Consider the following 16,134-nt stretch of genomic DNA (forward strand, 5'->3'; position numbering starts at 1 on the left):
GCTCCAGCAGATGAGAGGATGACATAACCTGCGGTCCTGATCCTTATTAGTATTTAGTGATTCTTGAATAGTTATTAGGCCCAATTAGTGTCTACCCTCTGGCTAGATCAACTTACTGTAAGTTAAATTTAAAAAAAAAAAAAACTTTTGTCATTGCTTTAAATCCAGGCAGGCAAGGCTAGGCAGTGCCTACGGTCTCTGTACCTGGAGAAATTTGCCCTTGCCCAGTGACTAGGGGGGAGATTTACCAGTGGGCCGATACCTCTCCCCCCTCTTCGACAGACCCAGAGACATTTTCATTCCTCTGGTGGGTGCTGTAGTTGCAGGGAAGCTGATTCCCCTGTTTGCTGGCTGACTGATGCAAAAAAAAAAAAAAGTCTTCCCTGTACGTACCAGGATCAGTCCAGACACCTGGGTTGTGACTCCGCACCAGCAGATGGAGACAGAGCAAGACTTGTCGGGCACCCTCACATATAGTAAGGCGCCACCCACAGCTCGTCAGTCTTTCTCTGTCTCCAGCAGATGGGGCAGGTTCACCCACAGGCTCTGAGGATCCCTGGGTAGTTGTTTAGCTAGTCAGGGTTGTTGGATTTGGTTTAATTTGGTTTAATTGTTTGGAGTCTTTCTAAGGACCGTTCCTTCTTCCCTCCGAAGGTGGTGTCTGCTTGTCTTTTGAGCCAGACGGTTGACTGGCCGGTTTTCCTGAGGGCCGCGGGCTGATCCGGACGCCAAGGTGTTGGAGAAACTTGATGTCCGCAGAGTTCTGCTCAGTTACCTGGAGGTAGCAAATCCTTTTCGGGTTTTCAGACCATCGGCGCTGCTTCTCGAGCGGCAATTTCTCAGTGGCTGAAGGCAGATATTTCTCCTGTGTACCTATTGGAAAGGTAAGCCTGTTCCGGTGAGCCTCTGCGCTCACTTGACGCGCGCTCAGTCCACCTCGTGGGCGGAATCTTCGCAAGTGTCGCCACAGGAGTTTCGCCGGGCGGCAATTTGGAAGTCGTTGCATACCTTTGCTCGACCCTATCGGCTGGATGTTCAGAACCTGGATTCAGAGGGTTTCGGGGGGAGAGTTCTGCGAGCGGGACTCTCTGGTTCCCACCCTCGGTAGTTCAGCTCTGGTACATCCCAGGTGTCTGGACTGATCCTGGTACGTACAGGGAAAGGAAAATTAGTTTCTTACCTGATAATTTTCGTTCCTGTAGTACCAAGGATCAGTCCAGGCTCCCGCCCAAGTATTGTTTTGCAGTTTAGGAAGAGTCCGCTCAGTTGGTTTCGATTGTTTTCAGTATCTGTTGTTGGTCCTCTGGTTCTGGAAGTTCTGATCCAGCTGGGGGTTTTTTGGTTGAATCGGCCCTAGTGTGGGGCAGTATAGTTAGTTTGTTTTCCTTGCAGTTTTGCTTTGACATTCCGTAAGACTGACGAGCTGTGGGTGGTGCCTTACTATATGTGAGGGTGCCCGACAAGTCTTGCTCTGTCTCCATCTGCTGGTGCGGAGTCACAACCCAGGTGCCTGGACTGATCCTTGGTACTACAGGAACGAAAATTATCAGGTAAGAAACTAATTTTCCTTTACGAGAGAGTTTTCTCCCTCACAAGGTAGTTTTTACCTAGTTTCATCAGCCCCAGCCTGCCCTATTCTCCCGGGTCTCCGGACGGCATGGAATTATTCATTCTCTTGCACTTGTTTTTTCACGCGTTTGTCATGCCCCGCGGGTCCCGTTGTGAGGCATGTGGTGAGCCGGTGTTGCGGCTGTCCCGCGAGGGCCTCTGCTCCCGATATATTCTCGGGAGCGAGGGGCCCTCGCAGCGGCCGATTTCGCGCCCAAAGTCGGTGCGGGAGCAAGTCAGCCCGTTCAGAGACAGAGGCCTGCCCCACCCCCACTCGGCGCAGGAACGGCGACCATCTTGCCTGCTTCAGGTCCCGATCTTCTGGACTCGGAGGGAGGAGATCTGCCTCCGCTTTCCCCGCCTCCTCTGAGCCCACAAAGGCCGCGTTTTTACACAGCCTGCCGTGACTCCACCTCCAGCCTTGCTTCGGACCCGGCTCCTCCCACGGGGGGGCCCTTAAAGCGGCAGCACCCGTTTTCCTCCCAGTTTGTTTTGCTGCTCCACAAGGCATATATGGAGGCTGAGGCTGACTGGGAAGCACAGCCTCCTCCTGCAAAGAATTTCAGGCCGGTGGGGGACCAGGGACCTGTTGGCTTGCGGCTTCTCCGTCCAGTTCCTACCGAGGAGCTACCAGCTCCTGCCACACCTCCGGACCCCACGATTCCGGACCCCTCCACAGTGGATAGCGCCGCTCCGGTGGAGGGTGATGATCCGCAGATACTCCGCTTATTCCACAAGGAGGAACTGGACCCTCTAATTCCACATGTACCGCAAGAACTAGATATTCCGGCTCCTGAGCCAGTGATGGATTCTTCCTCGGGCAATCCGGTGTTATCCTGTTTACGGTCTCCTCCTCTAACCTTTCCATATTATGTCCCGAGAATGGGATGCTTGGAAGCCTCTTTGCGGGTTAGCAGGGCTATGGAAAAACTTTACCCACTGCCGAATGAGTCCTTGGAGCTTCTCAAGGTTCCTAAAGTGGACCCGGCCGTCATGGCCATAGCTAAGCGCACCACCATTCTGGTGACCGGAGGGGCAGCTCTCAAGAATCTCCAGGATAGGAAACTGTAGGTTTTGCTCAAGCGCATATTTGAGGTTTCAGCGCTTGGGGTGAGGGCAGCCGTCTGTAGCAGCCTTATGCAGAGAACTACCCTCCGCTGGATTCAACAATTGCTCGCCATTCAGGACCTTCCTTCGGGGGAGGCTGAACAAGCGAACCGCATGGAATCGGCGGTTGCCTATACTGCTGATGCTTTGTATGATGATCTTCGCACCTCGGCTCGGACTATGTCCTCAGCAGTTTCTGCAAGACGGCTTCTTCCAAATCCCAGCTGGGATCCTTTCCTTTCAAAGGGAAACTATTATTTGGAACGAGCTGGAACCAACTGGTTAAGAACTTTGGAGAAAACAGTCTACAAAGCTGCGTGAGGACAAGCCCAGACCGTCTCGTCCCTTTGGCGCATTCCAAGGTCGTTTTAGGGGTCAGCACCATTTACGTACAAGCAGGGGATCCTCTGTTGTTCCTCGACAGACATCGGCCAGGTCTCAGTCCTGGGTTCATTCCTTTCGTGGTAGGCGGCCCCAGCGCAATGGCACATCTCATGGTTCCCTGTTTCACCTCCAACAAGTCTTCCCAATGAAGTTGCGCAGACCCATTCCTCCGTTCCGGAGATCGGGGGACGCCTCTCCCTGTTTCACGAGGAGTGGGTCAAGATCACATTGGATCAGTGGGTCCTCGATATTATAAATCACAGTTACGCTTTGGAATTTGCTCTTCCTCTTCGGGATCTCTTCTTGGTGTCCCCTTGCGGGTCTCAGCAAAAAAGGCAGGTAGTTCTTCAAACTCTGTCTCTATTAATGGCCCTGGGGGCGATTGTTTCGGTACCACAGGCCGAACGTCGGACCGGTCGTTAGTCCATTTACTTCATGGTCCCCAAAAAGGAGGGCTCCTTCCGGCCGATTTTGGACTTAAAGAAAGTCAACAAAGCGTTGCGAATACCTCTGTTTCGGATGGAGACTTTGAGATCCGTGATTGCGGCCATCCACAAAGACAAATATTTGCTTCTTTGGATCTGCGGTTCCAGATCTTAGGAGAACATTATCAGTTTCGCGCCCTTCCCTTCAGACTAGCAACAGCTCCACAAGTTTTCACCAAGGTGATGGTGGTTGTGGCGGCGTGCCTTCGGAGGGAAGGGATTTTAGTTCATCCATACCTGGACGACTGGCTCATCCGAGCGAAGTCGGAGACACTTTGCAGACTGGCAGTCCAGTCGGTTGTACAATGCTTACAATCCCTAGGCTGGGTCATCAATACGACAAGAGCCAACTCGCGCCGTCTCAGGAGTTGGAATTTCTGGGAGCCCATTTCAACACATCGCTGGACTAGGTTTTCCTACCCAGCCTAGGGATGGAGAAGTTGATGTCCCAGGTCCAGCATCTGTTGGCCCTGCATTTACCCATAGTGTGGGACTATTTACAAGTTCTTGGTTCTGTGGTGTCTACTCTGGAGCTGGTTCCTTGGGCCTTTGCTCATATGAGACCTTTACAGAGAGCACTGCTCTCCTGTTGGGATCCCAAATCAGAGGATTTCCACTTGCCCTTACCCCTGCTGGAACCAGCCAGGGCCAGTCTCGATTGGTGGTTGATTCCGGATCACTTGCTTCAGGGCATGGACTTGGAGAATCCTCAGTGGACAGTCATGACGACGGATGCCAGCCTCTCCGGGTGGGGAGTAGTTTGTCAGTCCCGATTGGCACAAGGTCAGTGGACAACTCAGGAAGTGAAGTGGTCCATCAATCGATTGGAAACCAGGGCAGTTCACCTAGCTCTACGCCATTTTCTTCCCCTGGTCAGGCACAGGGCGGTTCGGATTCTATCCGACAATGCGACCACCTTGGCTTACATAAATCGACAAGGAGGTACAAAGAGTCAACCATTCGCCTCCTAGGCAGACAGATTGATGGTATGGGCAGAGCGCAATCTGGCCCGTCTGGCGGCGTCTCATATAGCCGGGGTGGACAACATCCAAGCGGATTTTCTCAGCTGACAGCACTTAGATCCCGGCGAATGGGAACTGTCCGCAGATGCGATGGCCCTTGTGATCCGCCAGTGGGGGGTTCCCCAGCTGGATTTGATGGCGACTCGATTGAATGCGAAGGCGGCTCACTTCTTCAGTTGCAGAAGGGAACACGGGTCGGAAGGGGTGGATGCCCTGGACCTTCCATGGCCTCCCGGCATTCTTCTTTAGGTGTTCCCCCCATGGCCGTTGGTGGGAAAAGTTCTACGTTGAATAGAATCTCACCGAGGACCGGTTGTTCTGGTGGCTCCGGAGTGGCCGCGATGACCATGGTTCGTAGACCTGATCAACCTGGCGGTGGACGGCCCCTTGCACCTCGGTCATCTGCCGAACCTCCTCCGGCAGGGTCCAGTATTTTTCCATCAGGCCGATCGCTTCTGTCTAGCGGCTTGGCTTATGAGAGGAGACAGTTAAGAAAGAAGGGCTACCCGGAGGCGGTTATTTCCACTCTGCTCCGCGCTCGAAAAACTTCTATGTCTCTTACCTACGTTCAGGTGTGGAAGGTCTTTGATTCTTGGTGCAGTAGGTTTTGTGTGTCCCCGCAGCAGACCACTATTGTCCACATTCTTGCCTTCTTGCAGGACGGTTTGAAGAAAGGTTTGGTGTCCAGCTCGCTTCGAGTACAGGTAGAGGCTTTGGGTTGTTTTGGGGGTAAGGTTGATGGTGTTCCCATTGCTACTCACCCGGATGTGGCACGATTCTTGAAAGGGGCCAAACACTTAAAGCCTCCGGTATGCGCTATCTGTCCGTCATGGAGTTTAAATTTGGTTCTCCGTGGTCTCTGCGCTTCTCCTTTTGAGCCTTTAAAGAGGGCTACGCTGGAGGTTTTAACGCTTAAGATGGTTTTTCTCGTGGCTATCTGTTCGGCTAGGCGGGTTTCGGAACTTCAAGCCTTGTCCTGAGGAGAGCCTTTTCTGCGCATCTCTGACTCTGGGGTTTCACTTCGGACAGTACCTTCCTTCCTGCCGAAAGTAGTATCGGCCTTTCATGTCAACCAGTCAGTTGAGTTACCAGCATTCTCCGATGAGGATAGGAATTCCCCTCAAGCTCAGGATCTGAGGAGACTGGACGTCCGCAGAGTCCTCTTGCGGTACTTGGAGATAACTAATCCTTTTCGATTGTCTGATCATCTATTTGTCTTGTGGAGCGGTCCTAAGAAAGGGACTAAGGCTTCTAAAACTACTATTGCCCGCTGGTTGAAAGACGCTATTGCTTCAACTTACATATGTCCCGGGCGACCTGTGCCGGATGGTCTAAAGGCGCATTCTCTTAGGTCACAAGCAGCGTCCTGGGCAGAAAGCCAATGTGTGTCGCCCCAAGAGATTTGCAGGGCGGCTACTTGGAAATCTTTGCATACATTTGTTAAGCATTACCGTTTGGATGTGCGGGATCCGAAGGTGGATTCTTTTAGCAGCAGTGTGCTTCGAGCGGGGACTCTCCGGGTCCCACCCCATTTAGGGCAGCTTAGGTACATCCCAGCAGTCTGGACTGATCCGGGTACGTACAGGGAAAGGAAAATTGGTTCTTACCTACTAATTTTCGTTCCTGTAGTACCAAGGATCAGTCCAGACGCCCGCCCAGGGATATACTGTTCAGGAGAGTCCGCTCAGCTTTTTGTTGTTTTCTATTTACAGATCTTGGTGGCTTTGAAGTCTTGCATGCGCACTTATACATAGTTTTCGCTGGTTATTGTTTTCCAAAAAAAAAAAAAAGGGGGGGGGGAAAGTTTTTTGCTTGATCTAGTCATTCGTTGTTAAATCTAATTCATTTTGCTTTGATATTGATTATACTGAAGGATCGCAGGTGGCACACTGGTATATCTAGGGGTGCTTTTTCAGCTTTTCTCTGACTCCATCTGCTGGAAGGGAGGCATAACCCAGCAGTCTGGACTGATCCTTGGTACTATAGGAACGAAAATTAGCAGGTCTCTGAGATGCCAGTTATATCTACCTCTTCCTCGAGTGCTGTACCCTCTAACTTTGTGACTACTGCAGATCTGGAAAGGCTGAAGTTGGGTTGGTAACTGAACCCCTCAGCATTAGGGAAACAAGCAGGCAGGCAAGCGAGATGACCAAACTGTTGAAGAGCCTGCTTCTGGGTGATTCTATTTAGTGCCCAACACATAGAACTGAGAATTTGTTTGACTTTGTTCTATTTTAAATTGTTTGTCAGTCATTGTTGTTTAGCTTGTTTAATATTTATTTTTATGTTGTGGTGTTATTGCTGTTATCGTGCCTCAGTATTTTAATGGCATGATGGGGGATAAATAAATTGATTGAGTATATACCATATTTTGGGTACAAGGGGTTCAGGCATTCACATGTATAACGTGTTTGATCTTGCATTTGCTCTGTCCTCAGTTAAAGTCTGACCGCGACCTGGACCGGTTGAAAGGGCTGAAGCTGGAGGAGCTCTGGTTAGATGGGAATCCCCTCTGTGATACTTTTAAGGATCAGTCCTCCTACATCAGGTCAGTGTCAGGAAGGGTTTTCTCCTCCAGGATAGAGCTCCCTTCATCCCTTCTGTTCAAGGACTTGCTGACTTCTCCATTGTCTCTGGGGGTGAGTGATAGGTGACATAGGAGTGCTTAGCCAGACATGGCGTTTTTACTGGTATCCTGGACCCAATCTCCGCAGGAACTGTTTCTGTGGAGGAGCAGCAGCAGACACATGTGGTGTGAAAGGGAGAAAGCATGGGAGTTCCAGGACTCCATATACAGTCTTGTTTAGTCTGTTCTGGGACGGCATTTGTTCCGCAGCAGCCAATGTCCTTCCATTCCTCCGTTTGATCAAATGGTTTTTTTTATTTCAGCTGTTTGGGAAGTTTACTGCATTTCAGTACAGTTTCTGCTACCCTTGTACTTCCTTTAAATGTCCCATTAGGTCTGCAAGCTGCGGACCTCTATTATCTCTCCATCTTCTCTTTACTTTTCCCCTTTAATCTTTCCCTCCCTCTCCCTCTCACTATTTGTTTCACCACTGCCCTTTTCCGATGTTGCTCTCACAGCCTCTCCCACCTGGTAGCCTTTCCTTGGAAAGCTCAGTATTTGCTATCTTGAAGCTGCAGATTTCTCTCACAATTGAATAAGGTTGAGTTTGCATGACAAATGATTTTGGACAAATTGTCCTTGCTCTCACACCCAAGCCTTGTGCTGTGTGCCTTCTCTGTTCCTGTCCGGTTGGATAGGTGGTCTCCATTCTGTAAGCCCTGAAGTCCACAGTACTAAAAGATGGCTGGGTGCTGCAGAGCTGCCGTGCAGGCACAGTGCACAGGTGGATTTGCCCTGTTTGGCCCTCAGAGATGGCTGGTTAGCCCGAGACGGGTAAGATTCCTCATGGGAGGAACAACCTAAGACAGGCACAGTCGCGCAGTGGCCAAACGGCAGTGAAGCAGGATCAGATGCAAGGCATCTCTTCAGCAAAAGATGGCAGACGTTTGAAGATGGATGGGGGTGGGGCAGCGATTTCCCCCCCACCCCCCACCCACCCCGATAATGGCAGCAGATCCTTGGGAAATGCCGGCAGTCCACAATGGTGCACTGTGTCTCCATATATAAACCTTCAGAGAATGCACGCGCAGCTCTGCCTGCACCAGACAGCACCTGAGCAAAGAACAAATCCTGGAAAAGGTATTGCCCACTGTGGTGTGGCGGGCAAGGGCTGTGCAGAGATGGCAGTACCAGTATGTGCAAAACCCGTGACTGGCAGCAGGCAGAGCCGGGAATCCTCTGTTGAGGGGACTTGGTTGAGCATAAGCTGGGAGTGCTGCTGGAACCGGGAGTGGCTGTGAGGCCTGACATCTCTTTTTCCCTTCTCCCTTTCCTTCCTTGTCACTCCTCTGCTCCTGCAGCTTTCTCCCACTATCCCTTCTCTTAAGAAATGCAGTCATTGTCTTTGGTGTGGTGGGAGGGTGAAGGGAAGGGAAATAATCCACAGGTTGGTTGAAATGGAGAAGCTGAAAGGATTGGAGCAAGCCTCAGAATTGGGGGTACCCTTCCTTTATCCTAATTCACCATCATGTTCCATTCCTCACACCTTATACCTCTGCTCTTTCACTCCTTAATGAGATGCTCGTGCTGTAATATGGCCCCCTGAGGTTCCCAGGTGAGTAAAAGGCAGGTGAGTAAGACACAGCCTTCTCTATCCTCAACCTGGGAACCCTGAACACACTCCTCTCAGACTGACTGATGAGAGTGACTTCAGTGAAGAGTAGGGGTTCCAAGTATATATCTGGGTTAATGCGAGATGCAGTAGATCTGTATTCCAGTCACTGCAGGGTGGTGTGTCGCAATTTTGAGTTACTGTGAGAAACTGTGGATTTGTGGAGCTGTGTCTCTGAGGAGCAGTGTGAATTGTCCCCTGGGTTACTGAGAGAGACACTGAATCTGTATAACTGTGTCACTGAGGTGCAGTGTACAGGGCCCCTGGGTTTGAGAGAGACACTGAATCCATATAACTGTGTCACTGAAGTGCAGTTTTCTGTGGCCCCTGGGGTTAACAAGAGAGATATTGAATCTATATAACCGTGTCACTGAGGATCAATGGTGCGGTATACCCTAGATTAATGAGACACATTGATCCTTTATAACTATATGACTGAGGTGCAGTGTACTGGGTCCCTGGGTTTGTGAGAGAGACACTGATCCTTTATAACTGTGTCACTGAAGTGCAGTTTTCTGTGGCCCCTGGGGTTAACAAGAGAGATATTGAATCTATATAACCGTGTCACTGAGGATCAATGGTGCGGTATACCCTAGATTAATGAGAGACACACTGGTCCTTTATAACTGTATCACTGAGGAGAAGTGTGCGATAGGGAGCAGTGTGTGGTAGCTCCTGGTTAATGAGAGAAATACTGAATTTTTATATCTATATCACTGAGGCACAATGTACTCGGCCTCTGGGTTTGTGAGAGACACACTGATCCTTTATAACTGTATCACTGAGGAGCAGTGTGTGGTAGCTCCTGGGTTAGTGAGAGAAACACTGAATTTTTATATCTATATGACTGAGGTGCAGTGTACTGGGTCTCTGGGTTTGTGAGAGAGACACTGATCCTTTATAACTGTGTCACTGAGGTGCAGTTTTCTGTGGCCCCTGGGGTTAACAAGAGAGATATTGAATCTATATAACCGTGTCACTGAGGATCAATGGTGCGGTATACCCTAGATTAATGAGAGACACACTGATCCTTTATAACTGTATCACTGAGGAGAAGTGTGCGATAGGGAGCAGTGTGTGGTAGCTCCTGGTTAATGAGAGAAATACTGAATTTTTATATCTATATCACTGAGGCACAATGTACTCGGCCTCTGGGTTTGTGAGAGACACACTGATCCTTTATAACTGTATCACTGAGGAGAAGTGTGCGATAGGGAGCAGTGTGTGGTAGCTCCTGGTTAGTGAGAGAAACACTGAATTTTTATATCTATATCACTGAGGTGCAGTGTACAGGGCCCCTGGGTTAGTCAGAGACATTAAATCTTTATCACTGTATCACTGAGGGAGCAGTGTGCGGTAGCCCCTGGGACTGAATTTTTATAGGCATGTCCCAGGAGCAGTGTACGAGGTCCCTTGGTTAATGAGAGACACTGAACCTTTAACTGTGTCACTGAGAAGCAGTAGGTGGTACCCCCTGGGGTAGTGAGAAAGACACTGAATTTTTATAATCATTTCACTGAGGGTGCAGTGTGTGGAGCTCTGGGGTTAGTGAGAGAGATACCAAATCTTTCTGTGTCACTGAGGAGCAGGGTGCGGCGGCCCCTGGGAATTTTTAATGTATCACCGAGAGGCAATGTTTTGAGCTTCTTACCAGACATGGATTGCAGAAATTTCTGCCCTTTTTTTTTTTTTTCTGTCTCTGTTGAATTATACGCGATTTGTGGAAGAAGGCGGCTAATCTGTGGACGACAGACTCCTGTCGGGAAGGACAGGACAAACGGCATTTCTTCTTTCTGGAAGGGCAAGGAGACTGAGGAGCTCCCTTTTTGTAAGGGCATGGGAGCTTGTGCCTCTGGAAGGGGCAGGAGAGACAGGCGGAGCTAATGCCTTATAAGAACAGGGGAACTTGTGCTTGTCTGGACGCTCAGGGAGATGGGGAACTTGCTCTTGTTTGGAAGGGCAAGGGAGCTCTTGTAAGGGCGGGAAGGAAAGGGAGCTTGTGCTCGTCTGGAAGGATGGGGGAGTTCATGCCTGTCTGGGAGGGCAAGGACGTTTGTGCCTGAGAGGATAGCCCCTGTCTTGAAAGAGCAGGAATATTGGGGAGTTTGCGAATTGTAAGGGTGGAGGACAGGAGTGTATGTGCCTGTCAGGAAGAAAAAGGGACAAGGGAGCTCTTGTCTTCAGGGAAGGAGGAGTATGGTTAGGGCAAACCAGACTCTAGCCCTCACTGCCATTACCCTCTGCTCCCTTAGCAAGCTGTGTCTGTGACAGAACAGCTCTTGGCTCTCCCTCTCCCTGTGCTTCTCCCTCATTGTTATCCCTCTTTTGTTGTTTTCTCTCTTTCTCCCGTGTGATTGTGACAGGGCCATAAGAGAGAGGTTCCCCATGCTGCTGAGGCTGGTGAGAAATTGGCATTTCTTATATTTCAAAAGACCATTCAATTCCCAGCAATTGTAATGTTTCTGCACTGCTGACTCTCTCCCCTTTTCCTCTCTCCCGTTAGGATGGGCACATGTTACCTCCTCCTATTGCTTTTGATGTAGAGGCTCCCACTACACTTCCTCCCTGTAAAGTAAGTAAAACAGTGGTTTCACACATACGGCCCCAGTACTAAACAAGTTAGCAACCTTCCCCCCTAAATATATACTGCCAGCACAGAACAGGCAGCAGCAGTGCAAGCTCCCGACCCATCTTTGAACACACATTGCCTCAGCACAGAGCCAGGTACTGCCCAGGCAGCATCAGTGCAAGTCCTCTCCCTCCCCCTGCCCCACCACATACTGCCCCATTCAGAATAGGCAGCAACAGTGCAAGATCTCCCTCCAGTTCCTCCACACGCGCACACACACACACACACTGCCAAACCTTAGAACAGGTCCAGCTTGAGTAACAGCAGTGTAAGCTGCACACACGGACAGTACACCTACTTGCTCACCCCTTCTCCCCCCGGACAACGTGCACACACAACACAGGGATGGCACACATGCACGCCCACAGGAATGACCCACACATATGCACACTCAAGCACACACCGCTCCACAGGGACACAGCATACACCCTTTCTCCGAGGACAAGCAGGATGGCAGTCCTCACACATGGGTGACATCATCGGTTGGAGCCCAGCACGGAAAACGTGTCAAAGTTTCTAGTTCCCTGTACGTCCCCATAGCAGTTCAGAGTTTTGCCTCCCTGGCAGCAGATGGGTACAGAGAAAGTTTCATTGACACTGTACATAACCTGAAGTGCCACCTGCAGTCCCCTCAGTATTTCTCTGTCTCTAGCAAATGATAGATGGTGTAAAACTTGCAGTCTGGAGAGAAAAGGAAAAAAAGACGATTAAAAGACAAGAACATTTCTGGATCCTCCCAGAGGGTTGGAAGGTCCTGGTTGAGGCCATCCCCCCTGGTTTGAGGCGGACGAACAGGGGGTTGGTGACCCTTCTGATAGCTCAGTCCAGAGGTCCTTGGTAGTCCAGATCCCTTATCCCCCATGAGACAGCAGTGGAGCCCAGTGGAGCAGGGAAGTACCCTTTTTATACGGTTTGTCCTGGGCTGAGTCGCTAAGGTTTGGCCAAAAGAGACAAATATAACCAGTGGTCTGGCTCTTTTCTGATCTGCCATATGGCCTGCGCTTCTAGAACTGGAGCCTCTGCACCAAAGGAAAGTATTGGTTTCTATGTATCATACAGGCAGATACAGTACCGACGCATTAAAAAAAGTGTGGCAGTGTCCGGTGCCCGATCATTTGACGCGTGCACATTTTGGTTCGCAATCTGCTCGATTCAGTATTCAAATTAGACGCAAATCCAAGCGGCACCAAAGGAACGCCAAAAGCGCGCCTATCAAGCGGTAGGCGTTCGCAATCGATTTTACTGTATAGGACGTTATAGAGCGCATACACAAAGTTTATGTCTCCAATCGAATTAAGCTCATACTTGGACTATTTTTTGGCATCTAATCCATACTGTTTTACCATAGATGAATTTGCCAGAATGTAGGCGTCATGGCAGCTCCCAGGATACTTCACTACAACATTTAGAATCCGAAGGTGTGCATCGCAAACGACTTGAACATTCATTGAATGGAAGTGCTTGCGATTCCGGAAAGAACTCTCTTCCTCCAACCTGGGGGTAAACGCAATATGGGTGCAGTATATAGCACCCAACATGTTCGGCATCCCTGCAATACCCATAAACCCAGTGCGGATCTGTTGCAGCTCCACTGGATCAGTAGGCTACACGATGTACTTCCTCATCCACTTCATCATGGCCGTCAAGACCTGTGCCAGATGCTGTGAGAAGGAGGCCTGTGTCATACCTGCAATGACACTCACGGGAGTTTGAAAACTTCCAGTACCAAAAAAATTTAAGGCACCAAGAAGTTTAGTCAACCCTGGCATAGCATGGTGGCAATTGGCCAGGGGATCAAGGTCGCAGCGCAGATCTTCATAGAGGAACAGGATTGCCCGTGAGCTCAGCCAGTAGGTTCGGATTACATCTTGCTCCGACATGCCACAGATAGTTGTCCGTGGGCGAATGATACGTCCAGGTCTGCTGACGGGCCATCCTAGTCTACCGATGTCCCTGTCCTGTGCACGGACGACGCTGTGCCTGCGTGAAAAACAACATAAGAAAATCAGCATAACCTATTCCCTGTACATACCAGGATCAGTCCAGACCGTGGGTTATGTCCCCAATCCAGCAGATGGAGTCAGCCCAAAGCTTTGAGGGGGCGTCACCATAAGTACTACTACCCCCTCTGCAGGAGTTCAGTATCTTCTGACTCCAGCAGATGCGAGTAGGGGAATCTGGGCTTGCTCCCGATTGATTACCTATAACCTTTTTTGCTTCCCTTGTTTGGGGCTTTATTCTCTGTTTTTGTTAGCTTTATTTGTTTGGATCAAGTTGTGCTTCATTTAAAAAAAAAAACAAAAAACCCAAGGTTAATTACTTAATTGGAGAGGCGTAGCTTCCTTGTTGTCCTTCTCTGTCTCTCTTTCTCCTTTCCCGGCGCTAGTTGTTGCTTCACCGGGGTAAGTGGCATTTCTTTTTTTTTTTTTGCTGTTATTTTCTTTTTCAGCTAGGTTGGACGCGGCTGCCGGTGGGACCGGCCTCCCAGTGTCTTCTCCCTCTCCCGCGGCCATTTTGCCGGCTCCGCGTGGGCTGCAGCGGGGAGCAGGGAGATCGCTTTCAGCGGGTTGTGCGGCCAGGAAGGCCCCCCCGCGGCGCCGCTTTTTCTTCGGCGGGTAGTGCAGGCCGTCGGGGCCCCCCCGCAGCGGCGCTCCGTCTCGCGGCCCCCCCCCGAGGTTACCAGGGTGTTTTTGGCTGCCGGGGACTGTTTTTGATCGCGATTTCGATGCCGCGGCCGTCGCGTTGCTCGGCCTGCGGCGAGCCTGGATCGCACGTTTCGCGGGAGGGAATCTGTGCTCGGTGCCTCCCCGGAGGGGAAGGCACGTCTCGGTCCCTCACTCATCTTTCCCCTCTGGCAGCCTTGCCCGGGCGGCGTGGGCCGGCCCCTCCCCCATTCCTGGCGGGAACGGCGGCCATTTTGCATGCGCTGCGCCCTGAAGGAGCTCAGGCAGCGCTGGGGGACAGGGAAGCCTCGGAGGGCTCTCCCCCGAACTTACTACCGGAGACAGATCCGGAGGAAGACCCGCAGGGGCAGGGTCCCCCGGGGCCCCCACCCGCGGAGGTCCCCCCGAGTAGGCCGGGGTTTTCCCCGGAGTTTATCCGCCTGATGCACACAGCTTACCTGCAGGACCTGGCTGCTCCCGTGGGACCGCCGCCACCCAAGCTACAGCGACCTTCGTCCCTCTATCCGGCCCCCCCCGCTCCGGCGGGCGTGGGGGCCCCACAGCTCCCCGTCCACGCCCGGCTCCCTGTGGGCTCGGGGGGAACTGGGTCGGACCCTGCAGCTTCGGGACAAGGGGACTCCACTTCAGAGGGAGAGGATCCGCGCACGCTGCGCCTTTTCCAGCGGGAAGAGCTGGATGACCTAATCCCGCAAATCATTCAGGGGTTGGACCTCGATCCCCCGCCGGACCCGCCAGCTCCCGTTGCGCCCACTGTCGTCACTTCCTCAAAGAAGGGGGATCCGGTTCTGGCAGCCCTTCGTCCGAGGGCTCGGGCTTTTCCCATTCACGAGTCGTTCCTGCAGCTTCTCACCAGGGAATGGGATGCCCCGGAAACTGCTCTAAAGGGCAGCCGCGCCATGGAGCGGCTGTACCCGCTGCCGGAAGATTTTCTGGATCTCATCAAGGTACCCAGGGTGGACTCCGCGGTGTCGGCGGTCACGAAGAGGACGACCATACCGGTGACGGGTGGAGCGGCGTTACGGGATACGCAGGATCGCAAGTTGGAAGTCTTCCTCAAGCGGGTCTTCGAGGTCTCCGCAGTGGGGCTGCGGGCGGCGATGTGCAGCTCGCTTGCCCAGCGGGCCAGTCTTCTCTGGGTGCAGCTACTGCTCACTTCTCAGGTGTTGCCACCCGAGGAGGCCGCCCAGGCGGATAGGCTGGAAGCTGCGGTGGCGTACGGGGCTGACGCCTCCTATGATCTTTTTAGGGTCCTCGCCCGCTCCATGGCCTCTGTGGTGGCGGCACGTCGACTCCTATGGCTACGCAACTGGGCGGCGGACACGTCCTCCAAGTCGAGTCTGGGTTCCCTGCCATTCAGGGGTAAGTTCCTGTTCGGGGAGGATCTGGACCAGATCATCAAGTCTCTGGGGGAAAACGTGGTCCATCGCCTGCCGGAAGACAGATATCGCTCCACCAGGGCATTTTTGTCCTCTCGGACCAGAGCCAGGGCGCAAAGGCGCTACAGGAATTACAGACCGGCGGCGTCTCGGCCCTCTGCCTCCAGGTCACAGCCCTGGTCACGCTCCTTTCGCGGGCACCGCCCCGCGCGTTCCGCTTCCTCGGCGGGACAACCTTCTCCCAAGTCCTCTCAATGATGTTCAGCTCGCCCACTCCGCCGTCCCCAGGATTGGGGGGCGGCTGGCGTTTTTCTACGAGGAGTGGGCGTGGATCACCTCGGATCAGTGGGTCTTGGACACCATAGGACACAGCTACGCGTTGGAGTTTGTCCGCGCTCCGAAGGGACGGTTCATCTTTTCCCCCTGCGGTTCGGCCCTCAAGCGAAGGGCGGTGCAGTTGACGCTGGACAGACTGTGGGAGATAGGCGCCATTGTGCCCGTACCCTCCGGAGAGGTGGGCTCGGGCCATTATTCCATCTACTTCGTGGTACCGAAGAAAGACGGTTCCTTCCGCCCCATACTGGACTTGAAGGAAGTCAAC

The 16,134-nt window shown here is 52.1% G+C and overlaps 1 protein-coding gene across 1 annotated transcript in view; it reads left to right on the top strand.

The window, feature by feature from the left end:
* NXF1 (nuclear RNA export factor 1) overlaps positions 1-16,134 on the top strand; it is a 113,944-nt gene that overhangs the window by 39,781 nt on the left and 58,029 nt on the right. Inside the window, exons 10-12 of the mRNA XM_029614832.1 lie at positions 7,045-7,154; positions 11,208-11,244; positions 11,348-11,416. Coding sequence (XP_029470692.1) covers positions 7,045-7,154; positions 11,208-11,244; positions 11,348-11,416 — 216 coding nt within the window. The remainder of the gene's footprint in view (positions 1-7,044; positions 7,155-11,207; positions 11,245-11,347; positions 11,417-16,134) is intronic.

The sequence above is a fragment of the Rhinatrema bivittatum genome, chromosome 8 (genome assembly GCF_901001135.1).
Source record: "Rhinatrema bivittatum chromosome 8, aRhiBiv1.1, whole genome shotgun sequence".
Lineage (NCBI taxonomy): Eukaryota > Metazoa > Chordata > Amphibia > Gymnophiona > Rhinatrematidae > Rhinatrema > Rhinatrema bivittatum.